The 17,537-nt window shown below is 39.1% G+C and overlaps 1 protein-coding gene across 6 annotated transcripts in view; it reads right to left on the minus strand.

Moving 5' to 3' along the window:
* The window catches only part of TMEM232 (transmembrane protein 232), a 277,979-nt gene that overhangs the window by 209,356 nt on the left and 51,086 nt on the right, over positions 1 to 17,537 (minus strand). For 5 of the 6 annotated variants that reach the window (XM_069592668.1, XM_069592667.1, XM_069592669.1 and 2 more), the window contains 4 exons: positions 16,952 to 17,057; positions 14,597 to 14,754; positions 9,529 to 9,628; positions 7,147 to 7,301 (listed from right to left, as the gene is read on the minus strand). In XM_069592668.1, the coding sequence (XP_069448769.1) occupies positions 7,147 to 7,301; positions 9,529 to 9,628; positions 14,597 to 14,754; positions 16,952 to 17,057 (519 nt within the window). Of the gene's footprint in view, positions 1 to 7,146; positions 7,302 to 9,528; positions 9,629 to 14,596; positions 14,755 to 15,993; positions 16,161 to 16,951; positions 17,058 to 17,537 lie in introns of those variants that run through there. The other variant, XM_069592671.1, reaches the window with a different exon arrangement.

Raw genomic sequence — 17,537 nt, forward strand, 5'->3', positions numbered from 1 at the left:
ATGTTCATTAGTGAGAATAACCAAGTGGTTCAAGGGGCTTAGTGTATGTCATTGTTTATATAAATGTTCCTCTACCAAGTTATGAGCCAAAGAGAAAACACTAACTCCTAGAAAAACCGCAGATAGATGTGGTTGAATGTCCTTCCTTATACACTTAAATTTTAGGTAGTTTTAGAAAGGAACCAAAGGAAGCATGGGGAAACTATGAGGTAACTCACAAGCAAAACTATTTAAAAAAATTTTTTTGGAGGCGGTCCTAACATGGCAGAGGAATAGGATGGGGAGACCACTTTCTTCCCAACAAATTCATCAAAAGAACATTTAAACGCTGAGTAAATTCCACAAAACAACTTCTGAATGCAGGCAGAGGACATCAGGCACCCAAAAGAGCAGCCCATTGTCTTCGAAAGCAGGTGCTGTATAGAAGGAGAAGTCTTGAGACTACTGTAAAAATAAGACTGAAAACCAGAAGCAGGAGGCTTAAGTTCAAATCCTGAGAACATCAGAGAACTTCTGACTCCAGGGAACATTAATAGACAGGAGCTCATCAAACGCCTCCTTATCTACACTGAAACCAAGCACCACCCAAGGGCCAACAAGTTCCAGAGCAAGACCTACCACACAAATTCTCCAGCAACACAGGAACACAGCCCAGAGCTTCAATATACAGGCTACCCAAAGTCACTCCAAACCCACTGACATCTCATAACTCATTACTGAACACTTCATTGCACTACAGAGAGAAGAAATCCAGTTCCACCCACCAGAACACTGACACAAGCTTCCCTAACCAAGAAACCTTGACAAGCCACCGATAGAACCCCACCCACAGCAAGGAAACTCCACAGTAAAGAGAACTCCACAAATTGCCAGAATACAGAAAGGCCACTCCAAACGCAGCAACAGAACCAAGATGAGGAGACAGAGGAATACCCAGCAGGTAAAGGAACAGGATAAATGCCCACCAACCAAACAAAAGAGGAAGAGATAAGGAATCTACCTGAGAAAGAATTCCGAATAATGACAGTGAAAATGATCCAAAATCTTGAAAACAAAATGGAATCACAGATAAATAGCCTGGAGACAAGGACTGAGAAGATGCAAGAAAGGTTTAACAAGGACCTAGAAGAAATAAAAAAGAGTCAGTATATAATGAATAATGCAATAAATGAGATCAAAAACACTCTGGAGGGAACAAATAGTAGAATATTGGAGGCAGAAGATAGGATTAGTGAACTAGAAGATAGAATGGTAGAAATAAATGAATCAGAGAGGAAAAAAGAAAAATGAATGAAAAGAAATGAGGACAATCTCAGAGACCTCCAGGACAATATGAAACGCTCCAACATTCGAATTATAGGAGTCCCAGAAGAAGAAGACAAAAAGAAAGACCATGAAAAAATCCTTGAGGAGATAATAGTTGAAAACTTCCCTAAAATGGGGAAGGAAATAATCACCCAAGTCCAAGAAACCCAGAGAGTCCCAAACAGGATAAACCCAAGGTGAAACATATATTAATCAAATTAACAAAGATCAAACACAAAGAACAAATATTAAAAGCAGCAAGGGAAAAACAGCAAATAACATACAAGGGGATTCCCATAAGGATAACAGCTGATCTTTCAATAGAAACTCTTCAGGCCAGGAGGGAATGGCAAGACATACTTACAGTGATGAAAGAAAATAACCTACAGCCCAGATTACTGTACCCAGCAAGGATCTCATTCAAATATGAAGGAGAAATCAAAAGCTTTACAGACAAGCAAAAGATGAGACAATTCAGCACCACCAAACCAGCTCTCCAACAAATGCTAAAGGATATTCTCTAGACAGGAAACACAAAAAGGGTGTATAAACTCGAACCCAAAACAATAAAGTAAATGGCAATGGGATCATACTTATCAATAATTACCTTAAACGTAAATGGGTTGAATGCCCCAACCAAAAGACAAAGACTGGCTGAATGGATACAAAAACAAGACCCTTATATATGTTGTCTACACGAGACCCACCTCAAAACAGGGGACACATACAGACTGAAAGTGAAGGGCTGGAAAAAGATAATCCATGCAAATAGAGACCAAAAGAAAGCAGCAGTAGCAATACTCATATCAGGTAAAATAGACTTTAAAACAAAGGCTGTGAAAAGAGACAAAGAAGGCCAATACATAATGATCAAAGGATCAATCCAAGAAGAAGATATAACAATTATAAATATATACGCACCCAACATAGGAGCACCGCAATATGTAAGACAAATGCTAACAAGTATGAAAGGGGAAATTAACAATAACACAATAATAGTGGGAGACCTTAATACCCCACTCACACCTATGGACAGATCAACTAAACAGAAAATTAACAAAGAAATGCAAACTTTAAACGATACACTAGACCAGTTAGACCTAATTGATATCTATAGGATATATTACCCCAAAACAATGAATTTCACCTTTTTCTCAAGCACACAAGGAACCTTCTCCAGGATAGATCAGATCCTGGGCCATAAATCTAGCCTTGGTAAATTCAAAAAAGTTGAAATCATCCCAAGCATCTTTTCTGACCACAATGCAGTAAGATTAGATCTCAATTACAGGAGAAAAACTACTAAAAATTCCAACATATGGAGGGTGAACAACATGCTGCTGAATAACCAACAAATCACAGAAGAAATAAAAAGGAAATCAAAATATGCCTAGAAATGAATGAAAATGAAAACACAACAACCCAAAACCTGTGGGACACTGTAAAAGCAGTGCTAAGGGGAAAGTTCATAGCAATACAAGCATACCTCAAGAAACAAGAAAAAAGTCAAATAAATAACCCAATACTACACCTAAAGCAACTAGAAAAGGAAGAAATGAAGAACCCCAGGGTTCGTAGAAGGAAGGAAATCTTAAAAATTAGGGTAGAAATAAATGCAAAAGAAACAAAAGAGACCATAGCAAAAATCAACAAAGCCAAAAGCTGGTTCTTTGAAAGGATAAATAAAATTGACAAACCATTAGCCAGACTCATCAAGAAACAAAGGGAGAAAAATCAAATCAATGAAATTAGAAATGAAAATGGAGAGATCACAACAGACAACACAGAAATACAAAGGATCATTAAGAGACTACTATCAGCAATTATATGCCAATAAAATGGACAACGTGGAAGAAATGGACAAATTCTTAGAAAAGTACAACTTTCCAAAACTGAACCAGGAAGAAGCAGAAAATCTTAACAGACCCATCACAAGCACAGAAATTGAAACTGTAATCAGAAATCTTCCAGCAAACAAAAGCCCAGGTCCAGATGGCATCACAGCTGAATTCTACCAAAAATTTAGAGAAGAACTAACACCTATCCTACTCAAACTCTTCCAGAAAATTGCAGAGGAAGGTAAACTTCCAAACTCATTCTATGAGGCCAACATTACCCTAATACCAAAACCTGACAAAGATGCCACAAAAAAAGGAAAATTTCAGGCCAATATCACTGATGAACATAGATGCAAAAATCCTTAACAAAATTCTAGCAATCAGACTCCAACAACACATTAAAAAGATCATACACCATGACCAAGTGGGCTTTATCCCAGGGATGCAAGGATTCTTCAACATCCGCAAATCAATCAATGTAATACACCACATTAACAAACTGAAAAATAAAAGCCATATGATTATCTCAGTAGATGCAGAGAAAGCCTTTGACAAAATTCAACATCCATCTATGATAAAAAAAAAAAACTCTCCAGAAAGCAGGAATAGAAGGAACATACCTCAACATAATAAAAGCTATATATGACAAACCCACAGTAAACATTATCCTCAATGGTGAAAAATTGAAAGCATTTCCCCTAAAGTCAGGAACAAGACAAGGGTGCCCACTTTCACCGCTACTATTCAACATAGTTCTGGAAGTTTTGGCCACAGAAATCAGAGCAGAAAAAGAAATAAAAGGAATCCAAATTGGAAAAGAAGAAGTAAACCTCTCACTGTTTGCAGATGACATGATCCTCTACAGAGAAAACCCTAAAGACTCCACCAGAAAATTACTAGAGCTAATCAATGAATATAGTAAAGTTATAGGATATAAAATCAACACACAGAAATCTCTTGTATTCCTATATACTAATAATGAGAAAATAGAAATTAAGGAAACAATTCCATTCACCATTGCAATGAAAAGAATAAAATACTTAGGAATATATCTACCTAAAGAAACTAAAGACCTACATATAGAAAACTATAAAACACTGGTGAAAGAAATCAAAGAGGACACTAATAGATGAAGAAATATACCATGTTCATGGATCAGAAGAATCAATATAGTGAAAATGAGTATACTACCCAAAGCAATCTACAGATTCAATGCAATCCTTATCAAGCTACCAACGGTATTTTTCACAGAGCTAGAACAAATAATTTCACAATTTGTATGGAAATACAAAAAACCTCGAATAGCCAAAGCAATCTTCAGAAAGAAGAATGGAACTGGAGGAATCAACCTGCCTGACTTCAGGCTCTACCACAAAGCCACAGTCATCAAGAGAGTATGGTACTGGCACAAAGACAGAAATATAGATCAATGGAACAAAATAGAAAGCCCAGAGATAAATCCACACACCTATGGACACCTTATCTTTGACAAAGGAGGCAAGAATATACAATGGAGAAAAGACAATTTCTTAACAAGTGGTGCTGGGAAAACTGGTCAACCACTTGTAAAAGAATGAAACTAGAACACTTTCTAACACCATATACAAAAATAAAGTCAAAATGGATTAAAGATCTAAACATAAGACCAGAAACTATAAAACTCCTAGAGGAGAACACAGGCAAAACACTCTCTGACATAAACACAGCAGGATCCTCTATGACCCACCTCCCAGAATACTAGAAATAAAAGCAAAAATAAACAAATGGGACCTAATTAAACTTAAAAGCTTCTGCCCAACAAAGGAAACTATAAGCAAGGTGAAAAGACAGCCTTCTGAATGGGAGAAAATAATAGCAAATGAAGCAACTGACAAACAACTAATCTCAAAAATATACAAGCAACTCCTGCAGCTCAATTCCAGAAAAATAAATGACCCAGTCAAAAAATGGCCCAAAGAACTAAATAGACATTTCTTCAAAGAAGACATACAGATGGCTAACAAACACATGAAAAGATGCTCAACATCACTCATTATCAGAGAAATGAAAATCAAAACCAATGAGGTACCATCTGACGCCAGTCAGAAGGGCTGCTATCCAAAAGTCTACAAGCAATAAATGCTGGAGAGGGTGTGGAGAAAAGGGAACCCTCTTACACTGTTGGTGGGAATGCAAACTAGTACAGCCACTATGGAGAACAGTGTGGAGATTCCTTAAAAAACTGGAAATAGAACTGCCCTATGACCCAGCAATCCCACTCCTGGGCATACACACTGAGGAAACCAGAATTGAAAGAGACACATGTACCCCAATGTTCATCGCAGCACTGTTTATAATAGCCAGGACATGGAAGCAACCTAGATGTCCATCAGCAGACGAATGGATAAGAAAGCTGTGGTACATATACACAATGGAGCATTACTCAGCCATTAAAAATACATTTGAATCAGTTCTACTGAGGTGGATGAAACTGGAGCCTATTATACAGAGTGAAGTAAGTCAGAAAGAAAAACACCAATACAGTATACTAACACATATATATGGAATTTAGAAAGATGGTAATGATAATACTGTATATTAGACAGCAAAAGAGACACAGATGTATAGAACAGTCTTTTGGACTCTGTGGGAAAGGGAGAGGGTGGGATGACTTGGGAGAATGGCATTGAAACATGTATAATATAAGAAACGAATCGCCAGTCCAGGTTCTATGCAGGATACAGGATGCTTGGGGCTAGTGCACAGGAACAACCCAGAGGGATGGTACGGGGAGGGAGGTGGGAGGGGGATTCAGAATGGGGAACACGTGTACACCCGTGGTGGGTTCATGTTGATGTATGGCAAAACCAATACAATACTGTAAAGTAAAAATAATAATAATAAATGATTAAAAATTTTTTTAAATTTCCTCTGTTGTTCCAACTAGCATTATGTTAAATGTATTTTCCTCCTTTTTAGGAATTAGAGAAATAGAATTTCTACTTATAAATTATAAAATAGTAGGTATATATAGCAAAAAATAAAATAAAATAATTAAAGAATCAAGGTCTGACGTGTTCACTGCTTTCTTTCGGAATATACGTGAGAAAGGGAAACGGAGGCATTGCAAGTCACGAAAACTGAAGCTTGACTTTTGAAGAACATCAGTCTATAGGGACAAGAACACTGGCGTTCCGTGTGCATAATACATAACTCGTTACATACCAAGGGATTATATATAATTGGGACAGATAGTTTTTCCTAATATTGATCACTAATTTCTGAGTTGGAAAGTAAAAGTTTTATCATATACCAAGGATTGTTTTAATTCCTCAATTTTGAACCATTTAAAAACTTTCAGTTGGTTTTTATAGCATATTAAATATTATTACACATGAATTATGGAGCATAAAAGTATTACACTTGCTTTCATTAATAGCCTGCACTTTACACACTCTCCCTTTAATAAAAATGTAATACCATAAAATATTCATTTAAAAGTCAATCTAAATCAAGTTGCGATTTTTAATTAATCAGCTGAGATGGACTCTATCAGGAAGCAGGAAGGAGGGCATCACTCCATCTAAAGCAGCAGCGGTGGATACTGACTTCCACCGCGGTCCTAGCTGCTGTCCAGGAAACGTGCCTCGGTTGCACGGCTTCAGCATCTGTACTGCTCATTCCTCTCCCCAGCTAAGTCATCTTCAGCCATGTTACTGCACTGCCCAGCAGTGATTTTTAATCACAGTAATGTGACCTGATCTGCCATGCACTGGGACACACGTGGGCTTCCCACATAGCGCTAGAAGAGAACCCACCTGCCAGTGCAGGAGACGCAGGCAACCTGGGTTCGATCCCTGGCTTGGGAAGACCCCTGAAGGAGGGCACGGCAACCCACTCCAGGATTCTTGCCTGGGGAATCCCATGGACAGAGGAGCCTGGTGGGCTATACAGCCCGTAGGGTTGAAGAAATTTGGGCACAACTGAAACAACTTAGCAGTTAGCACGCATGGAATATACTCACCATTCCAGAATCTGTATTCTTGTCTTTCACAGGGCTAAAAATTGATTCAGAAGGGAGTTCTCTTTTACATATAATTTCCATGATTTTCAGAATGCACTGCACATTCGAAGAGATGTTTGGATACATCCAATATAATTCTTTGGAGCAAGAAAGTGCTGGCGTAAGAAAAATAATTTGTGAGAAATATTTCATTAACATCTCGCACTGCGTTTCATTTGTCTTTTAACTATTAAAATATAATTAAATTCAGTACCGAGAGGCTGAAACTGCTGTGTAGTTCCCCAACTACTGAAGATTAACAATGTTATGTATGACCCCTAGTGGTATAATAGAAAACTACAAGGTAAATAATTCATACATAAGAGTTCATATAATTCAAAACAGCAATTACATAATGGTTGAATGCCCAATTAAGTATAGTTACCACACAACAATGGTGGAAACTTCCAGCTGAAAATGAATCAAGTCAGAATATATACTCTTCATAATTGGTATTTTGAAATTGCAATCGATGTCATTGCTTTTAAACCAATATTCTAGTTTAATTCTTTTCAAGATGTTGTTGTTATTGATTTTTAAACTATATAATTTAATGACAGCAATGATTATGCCATTTCACAAAAGATGATGTGGTATTTAACAGAAATATCTTTGTGTTGTTCTTTTTACAAACTTTTAAACAACCTTTGAGTTTCAGTCCATCAACACAGTGGAAAAATTAGTAATAACCACTCTTCCGTTGGATGGCAATATGGGTAGAGAGCAGTGACTCACAGCCTCAGGTAGGAACCCACCCAGTGCTGACGATGAACACGCAGCCGAAGCAGGTCTCCACCAAACAGCACGTGATAAGAGGGCGGATAGGGGGTTCCATTCTTATATGAAACAAAGACGGTGGTGTTCTTGAGATAGATCGACAGAAACAAGCTAATGTAAGAAGTGGAGGTTTCAGATAAATAATTTTTCGGAATGTGTTTGCCACAAATATCTGAATAGCTGGTGAATCACTACGCTAACCACTGTGAGGAGTTAAGAGATTTACAGCGTCATGAAGAAAACAAAGCGGGCGATGAAACAGACACGGATTCCTTGCTGCCAGTCCACAGCTGCGCGCGTCCCGGTTTCACAGCTAGCATCCAAACACCTCCTCTGTTACTCTCTACGCCCTTCTCCACGGCCTCCCCCGTCAAACTTTACTCCCTTTCTTGTATCCTGAGTCTCTTGATTTCTTATCCTACAACATACCAATCTCCTCTATTGATCTTGTTTTTCATCCAAACTACTGACACATTTCTCCTTTCACAGCTAAGCTTTTCAAAACAGCTCACCATTTGGTCATTCAACTTTCCCTCCACTCGGCTTCCCTCCAGTCTGAACTGTGCTTCCACTGGGGACTGCTCCCGAGAACAACGACCTTCTGATTGTAGAAACGCATCACTGCTCTCAGAGCTCCTATTGTTTGATACTTTTATAGCTCTCGATAATGGTGACCTTCCCAAATCTCTGCTGTTTTGATTTCTATATCACTCCCTCCTGTTTCTCTTAATTCTCTTCTCCTAGTTGATATCTGTTACTCCAATGATCTATTAACTGTTTACATTGCCCAAGACTTTATTCCTAGAATAAATGTCTCCCCCCACCACCTCCCAGTCCCGGTTTACCTCATCCACATTAACAATGATGACTGTTAAATTATCCATGTTAATACCTCTGAAATAAGTGATTCCCAGGCTTACTTATTCCCCAATTTCAAACATGCTCCCAACTGGGTATATACACCTGAGTGACCTCCAAATTCAATATGTCCAGGGTTTCTCCAGAATCTTTTCAGTTCAGAGTACCATTACCTTGACCTTACTAGTCAATATGTAAAACTTGAGATTCATCCTAAATTGCTCACTTTCCCTTATACAGCTTAGATCTACGTGATCACCAAGTCCACTTTTTCTTTATCTTCTAAATACTTTTCAAAATTATTTTACTCTATCTATCCTGATTGCAGAAGCTCATACCTTTAATCTCTTGCCTATTCTAACATCATAGCTAACAGACCCCTGCGTCCACCCTCTCCTTTCTCCAGTCCGGCATCTACACCACCACTAGGGTTACCTGACTAAAATACGAATTTAACTTGAAATTCAGTAAGCCAGATACTATTACAGACGAAAAAATTGAGTCACAGACAAGGTCAGATGCTTAGTTAAGCAGGAAATTTAAACATAAAACCCATGCAGTCTTGCCTAGAAGCTGTCCGCTTCAATACTGCACATATCACCTTTCACAAAAAATAAAATACAGCTTATACTCTTTAGAGTGATAGTCTGAGCTTCTCAAAATATAACATAAAACATTTACAAGTATAGAAAATAAAAGACAGCCTACCGTATAAATACGGTTGAAGCCTAAGTAAATGTTGTTTAAAATTTTCCAGGTGACCGTGAAGGAAATATATAAAAAGTCGTAAGAAGACCAAATAGCCAATCTGTCAAAAGAGAAAGAAAAAAGATTTTTGTGTTACATCAATAAATGTTTAAAAACCATAAGGAAAACAAACCATTTTACTATTACCATTGCTTTTGATGAAACAATTTCAAATTCACTTGAGATCATGTGCTTTTGAAATAACTTTAAAACATTTATAGCAAGGTTGAAATACTGGCTCAGCAGAAAAAAAAAAAAAGTTCATAAATCGTTTCTCCATTACATATAATGACCAATACGGAATGCTATTTTGTTCTATCTCCTTTAGAACAGTGTCTTTCCAATTGCAAGTCATGCCCCTTAAGGGAGTCGTGAAATCAATGAAAGGGGATTTTAAAATAAGAGAGAATACCGCAGCGCACTGCACAGCGCCTTGTTTCAGTGTATATATGCATGTGTACTGTGTGCGTGCTGGGCTGTAACAGCTTCGAGAAATATGCTGCCAGTGCAGAGTGTGATTTCCCCATAAAATTACACACACACATACACGCTCACACAATGTCATTACTAAATGAACAATTTAGTGTCTTACTTCTGCGAAGTTTAAAACACATGTATAGCTAAAACTCGGAGAAGGCAATGGCACCCCACTCCAGTACTCTTGCCTGGAAAATCCCAGGGATGGAGGAGCCTGGTAGGCTGCAGTCCATGGGGTTGCTAAGAGTCGGACACGAGTGAGCGACTTCACTTTCACTTTTCACTTTCATGCATTGGAGAAGGAAATGGCAACCCACTCTAGTGTTCTTGCCTGGAGAATCCCAGGGATGGGGGAGCCTGGTGGGCTGCCGTCTATGGGGTCGCACAGAGTCGGACACAACTGAAGTGGCTTAGCATAGCTAAAACTGTTTTACATAGACAACAGAATTGAAATATCTACAAAAAATATGTAAGATTTCATGAAAAGTAAGAAAAAAAACAGACTATAGTAACAAATGGAATATAAATGCCTAAATTGTTAAATCATAAGATTACAGGAAAGTACCAAATATTAACAATAACTATCCCTATATCGCTGTCAAGATCATATATCAAAATCCTCTTTGCCACAATGCAGAGCATTATTAGATCTACATGTAAAAAGACAAAATTAAACTCAAAAGATAATCCTAACACGTCTCAGTGCTTCACACAAGATTATTAAGCAAATGAGTGGCATCATTGGGTTTTGAACCCAGGACTGTGTGTATTGCTTCAAAACACACAAACTTTCAATTACAGCAGTGATTTCCAAATATTTCTATCAAAAATGTCAATCATTAAAATAAATTTTGAGAATGCATCATGAATGTTTACAAATGTATCCATAACTTATAAACATGCATGATTTACAGTACATGTTCATAAATAAATAAAATATTTATGTCATGCCAAGGGATCTCTTCATATAAAGCACTCTGATATAGTACTATGCTTCTCAAAAGACTGATGTCAGATACGAAGGAAGTGGAAATCAACAGACTATTCGAAAGAACACTGCAATAGTCCAAGTGAGAATATTAAAGTCAGAAATAATAAATTCACCAGAAGAAGAATAATCTAAGATTTTGAAGGGACCAGAGAAGGATACTGAAAACAAGACTTTAAAAATTTAACACGGGTCAAAAGAGAAAAATACGTGATCGAAAACTGTATCAGCTTGCATAACTGCTGGATTATATAGCAGTTGGATTATGAGTTTCCCCTGATCCCAAAGCAAAACTTTATATGACTATACTTGGAAAATGGTTTTTAAAAGCTTTCATCTGCAATATTCTGAAAAGCTAGGCTTTTACTGAAAAACCTGCCGTTTCTTTATCGCTGAAGAATTCTGAACTCCCTGCGCATTCGTCTTCATGTTTCACTGGTGTACATACTCTCTCTGCAGCTTGACAACTTAAGCTTTGCCTCCTAGAGTAAAGTTCCGCCTGTCAATTTCTCTCTCTGCCTGCCCATCTTTTCTTCCTTTGCTCTTTAATCCCTTTCCTTCTCTTTTCATCCCTTATCTTCATGTCTCTGACTGTTATCTAATTGTGAAATAGAAATGGTGAATAATATTTATTATGTATTACATTTTAATAGTTGGTTATGTGTTTCATGTTCTTTATAGAAGCTTGAAGAACACTGTTCATATTCCTATCTATTTAAACTGGACATTCCTGGTGGTCCAGTGGTTAAGAATCCACTTGCCAATGCAGGGGACACAGATTCAATCCCTGGTCTGGGAAGATTCTGTGTGCTGCGGGGGCAACTAAGCCCAGGCACTGCAACTACTGAGCCCACGTGCCACAAGTACTGAGGCCAGCGCACCTGAGGGCCCGCGCTCTGCAACAGAGAAGCCTCCACAGTGAGAAGCCTGCACGCCACAACCAGAGAGCGGCCTCCACTCAGCACAGCTGGAGGAGGTCCGTGCAGCAGCGGAGACCCAGCGCCAAAGCGGAAGCATCAGTTGCTCAGCTGTGTCGACTCCTCACAACCCCATGGACTGTAGCCCCTGCCAGGCTCCTCTGTCCATGGATTCTCCAGACAAGAATACTGGAGCTGGTTTCCATTTCCTACTCCAGAGTATCTTCCCAACCCAGGAACTGAACCTGTGTCTCCTGAATTGTCAGGCAGACTCTACCGTCTGAGCCACAAAGAAGCCCAGAACCAACGTACCCCAAAATAGATAGATAAATAGCAATTATGTGAAAAAAATACATTAAACTATAGTTTGTATATGGTTTATCTATATGTATATAGCTTGCATATATATTAAACTAATGGTACTTTAATAAGTAGACTCCAGTAGTTAAGATTCTGTACTCAGATGAGGGAAGAATATGCACAAAATGTGAGAAGAAGTAAAATTAGGAATCAGGTATTTCTGTCTTTTCCCAAGCATGAGCTACCTATTTTTTTGTCAAAAGAGAAACAGAATGCTGTGTATGAAGGTGAGCAATGACTCCATGGCAATACCCTTAAATACACTGTTCTGTCAACAAGAAAAAAATCGAAAAGGAAGCATCCAACTGACTAGTAGATATTTAATGAAATTCCTGCAAAGAAAAGGTGGATGATTGAAATGGCTTCTTGCCTGAAATCAAAGGCACTTATAAAGCATGCTGCTTTCTCCGAGCCAATCTATATTATCTACAACAATGAAAAGCAAGCATTCAAATCAGTCAGTCTGATAGGCAGGTAGGTTTAGTTGCTCAGTTGTGTCTGACACTTGCGACTCCATGGACTGCAACCTGCCAGGCTCCTCTGTCCATGGAATTCTCCAGGCCAGAATACTGGAGTGGGTTGCCATTCCCTGCTCCAGGGGATCTTCCTCAGCCAGCCAGGGACAGAACCCAGGTCTCCCACATTGCAAGCAGATTCTTTCCCAGCTGAGCCGCCAGGGAAACCGAGTCAGCCTGAGGCAGCAGGGAAGCTCTCGTACATCTGGGAGCCCAGGTAAACGAGGAGACTCATGGCTGAGAGTCCATGGGACCCTGGGCTTCAGAATCTTCCCTGCTGAGACCTTGCGTAATCAACTCACAGTCTCCTTGCCTAGTGTGCAGAATGGTGGATAATAATAGACTTACCTTTTAGGATTATTGTGAAGATTAAACAAGTTATCATTTCTAATACACCTAAAGCAAGGCAAATAGTCTAACCACTCAGATGAGAGGATATGGGAATCTTTTTAAATTAAGTGAATCCATGGTATATGTAAATTATAAGCAATGTACACATGACTAGAGCTTCATTTTATAGCCATTTTTCTTGCTGGCAGAAACATAAAAGGCAAGAAATGGGAAAAGGTCACCGAAGAGGATGAAAAGGAAAGGAGAAAAGAGGCACGCACTTGATCCACGTTTCTCGACGCCACTCTTTCCGCCATAAACTGGCCCTAACACTGACCCTCTTTACATAAGCAATGCAGATACTGTATTTTGCAACCCCAAAATAATTACATAAATAGAAGCTCTTGGGTATTGTTATAATGAACAGTTTGGGAAATAAAGAAAGAAGAAAAGGACATTGTAATTTTACTTGTCTCTTTGCCCCCAGCTGTTCTATGCAAAGCCTCAGTTCTTTGCATGTTCAATTTCTATTATGTTCTGTTTCTTGCCTGGTGTCCATAAATCTTTTACCCCAAAACATATCAGAGACAATCTAGACTTAACTTATAAGGTCTGAAATACAGCGTCTTCCAAAATGCCCTGGATGACTAATGAATATCTTCATGCCCACTTTCTAACATAATCAAAATTTCATAATCAAAAGTAAAGAAGGGAAAATATATTTTTTGAAATAATACTGTACTTAATTTCAAATGATATGTATATACATGTATGTCAACTAAAATGTATACATACAGATATATTTTCTTTATTCATAAAGAAATTATTCTCCTGGTTTTTCTTTGCAATAAAACCACTGGTCAAGCTAAATCTCTTCGACTAATAATAAACTTTGCAGCAGGCAACCTGATCATCACAGAAGTGAACACTGTCTTCCAGGACCTCATGAAACACGGGCGACATGAGTATGTTTCCCGTCCTACAGCTATGAAATGACATGGAATACTGAGATAACAACCTGTCTTCTCAAACTGGGCAGCATTTAAAGAGCGTATCAGTCAGCATTTTTAAATGGAAAACTGGCATTCAGCAATCCTTAAAATAGATAGGAGAAAGCTATATACACTCAGAAATAAGTACAAACTTGATTCTTAGTTAAATGTTATTTTCTTACATAGTTGGCAAAACTCTATTTTCTCCAACTATCTCTATTTGCATATCAGGTAATAATGTAGTGTCCATATTTAGAGATTAAAATAAACTACCAAACAAGAGAATATTCTGTAATAAAACCAAATGGCCTGTTTGGAAGCTGAAACAGGTATCGTGTGGCCAGATGTAGTACATGTAACAATTAAAACACATTGGCAAAACCAATACAATATTGTAAAGTAATTAGCCTCCAATACAAAAATACACATTGGAATCACCTTAAAACATACCTTTGCCAGCTTGATTTCAACCGAGTATAAGTATGCCTTTTGGAATGCATCACAGCAGAGTCTGTATAGAACTGATTCCGCAACAAAAAATAAGGCAGGCAGATGATCGCAATCAAAGGCAGCATGGTCCAGGGAAGCATAGAGCATATTTAAAGCTTCTGAAATATTGACAAGTAGAAACATAATTTATAAATCATGCTGTTTTTCTACATGCTACAATTAAGTCTTATAATCAGTCACCAAAACCACATTGTGGCTTTAAAATATTCGCAGTCTTGGACATCCCTCCCATCGAGAGATGAGGTCTATGCCCCCTTCCCCTCGAAGCTGAGCAGGCCTTGTGACGGCTTCAACCAATAGGAAGGGCCATTCTGTGCCGCTGTGTGACTTCCAAGGCTAGATCAGAAAGGGCGATTGAGTCGCCCCCTTGAGACTACAGAGGCGGGGAAGGGCGGGAGAGAGGCGAGGAAAGAGAGGCGCCCTAGGAAGGCGGTCCAGCTCTTCCAGCCAACAAAGGTAGGTCAGGGCACATATATGTGCGTGCTGTGCTCAGTTGCTTGTCCTGTCCAGCTGTTTGCAATCCTGTGGACTGTAGCGCGCCAGGCCCCTCTGCCCACGGGACTTCCCAGGCCAGAGCACTGGAGTGGGTTGCTGTGTCCTCCTCCAGGCTTCTTCTCGACCCAGGGATCAGACTTGCATCTCCCAGTCTCCTGCACTGGCAGGCGGGTTCTCTACCGCCAGCACCGTCACACAATGGTGGGGAAATCGGACAGAACCAGATGACAAAGAAGTGTCAACAGAAGCGCTATAGACAGAGAAGCGGAGGGAGTAAGCGGAGCTGCACAAAGACAAATGCACAGTTAAGGCCCTAAGACAGCTGCACCTCCCGTCATTACAGCCACACTGCATTTTACTTATCGTGCTTTGCAGATACTGCAGCTTTTCTTTTTTTTTTAATTGAAGGTTTTTAGTAATCCAACATCTAGCAAGCCTAGCAAGTGCCACTTTCCCAAAAGCATTCTTTTTTTAATTAAGGTATGTGCATTTTTCAGACGAGCTATTGCACAGTTGACAGACCGTAATATAGTATAAATACAGCTCTTACAAGCACCATGGAGCAAAGAGCTTCATGTGGCTCACTTCACTGAAATAGTTTATCATGGGGATCTTGAAGCAAACTCACAATCTCTCCAAGAAGGTACCTGTACAAAGATTTTGAGCAGCTGTTTCGAACAAAACTGAGGTTAAGTGACAAGGAAGAGCAAGTGGTTGCTGGTGAGTCAAGACTGCTCGCCTCAGTATCATTTAAAACATTTTACAGGGCCAGGCTGTGGACAGCACTGTGACAGAAGGCCGTAAAAGCAAGTTAGATGCAGAATCATTCTTATTCTCCCTACCGCTTGAAAGCTCCCAGATAGCACTTCTGCTGCTGCTGCTGCTAAATCGCTTCAGTCGTGTCTGACTCCGTGCAGTCCCAGAGACGGCAGCCCACCAGGCTCCCCCGTCCCTGGGATTCTCCAGGCAAGAACACTGGAGTGGGGTGCCATTTCCTTCTCCAATGCATGAAAGTAAAAAGTGAAAGTAAAGTTGCTCAGTCGTGTCCTGACTCCTAGTGACCCCATGGACTGCAGCCTACCAGGCTCCTCTGCCCATGGGATTTGCCAGGCAAGAGTACTGGAGTGGGTTACCACTGCCTCCTCCACCCAGATGGCACTACAAACCCCAATTTATGTGGCGAAATATTCTCTGACCTCATCTGGATATCATTCTAAACTCATTTTAAAAGGCATACACATAAAATTTAAGTTAATGATAGAAGGAACTTTATTTCCTAAAAAGTAATGTTTCTTAATTTCTTTTTTAGATTGGTTGGAGGGCGGTTTAAAAGGCAACACAGAAATAAGAAGTGATAAATGAAAAGGTAATGAGTAAAATGGCTGTTTAAAACAAGTGAAGAAATAAATGGCCATTTGGTTAATGTTTTATGAGTAAGAGTTCTAAAATGCCAAAACAAGTTTCTCTAAAGTATAATGCCTATTGTAATTGAAAATCACTAAATGACATTTTATATTACTTTTTAATTAGTTACTAATTTTGGAAAAAAGCAATAAGGACTCTGCTGAGCAAAAGTTTTTAAAACAATTTCATAATTAGAAAGTTGAGCAGCCAAATTCATAAATTCAAAATTACAAAAGGAACTTTCATAATGAAACATTGTCAGATATTCCAATACAAGAAAGGCAAATTTTCCTTGGCTCCTGCACAGTCTCTAAATATTACAGCTACCAAATTATGCCTTCACTGGTGATCCAAATCACTTAGAGTGACTGAGCAGAGCTCGGCCAGCGGACGTACCGTCCTGGACTTCTCCTTTGCACTGAGCCAGGTACACCACTTCGGTCCATGCAGCAGGAAGGTGCACGTGCCTCCCCATCCCTAAGGTCCTGAGACCCAGTTTTCTCTGTAGTTGGGAAGAGAAAAGAAGCAAACAAAAATATATGGCTTTCAAATTTTAATACAGGTTGATTTTCATTGTCTACATTTTACTAATTTGCTCATACTCTATCCTTTATTTTCACTGAAGTCGACTTGACTCACAACATTCTTTCACTTTCAGGTATGCAGCCAAGTGATTCGCTTACACATATATACATCCCTTTTGTCAGACTCTTTCCTATTACAGGTCATGATGGGACACTGAGTACAGTCTCCTGTGCTCTTCAGCAAGTCCTGGTTCATCTCTTTTGTATCTGGTAATGCGCATCTGCGGCCCGCATACTCTTCGTGTCTCCACACCACTGTCCCCTTTGATCATATGAGATTGGCTTCCTATGTCTGCATGTCTGACTCTGTTTTGTAACTGAGTTAATTTGTGGGTTTTCTTTTTTCAGATTCCGCACATAAACGTTATTGTAAGATATTTGTCTTTCTCTGCATGACT

This window comes from Ovis canadensis, chromosome 5, assembly GCF_042477335.2.
Source record: "Ovis canadensis isolate MfBH-ARS-UI-01 breed Bighorn chromosome 5, ARS-UI_OviCan_v2, whole genome shotgun sequence".
In the NCBI taxonomy this organism is placed as follows: Eukaryota; Metazoa; Chordata; class Mammalia; order Artiodactyla; family Bovidae; genus Ovis; species Ovis canadensis.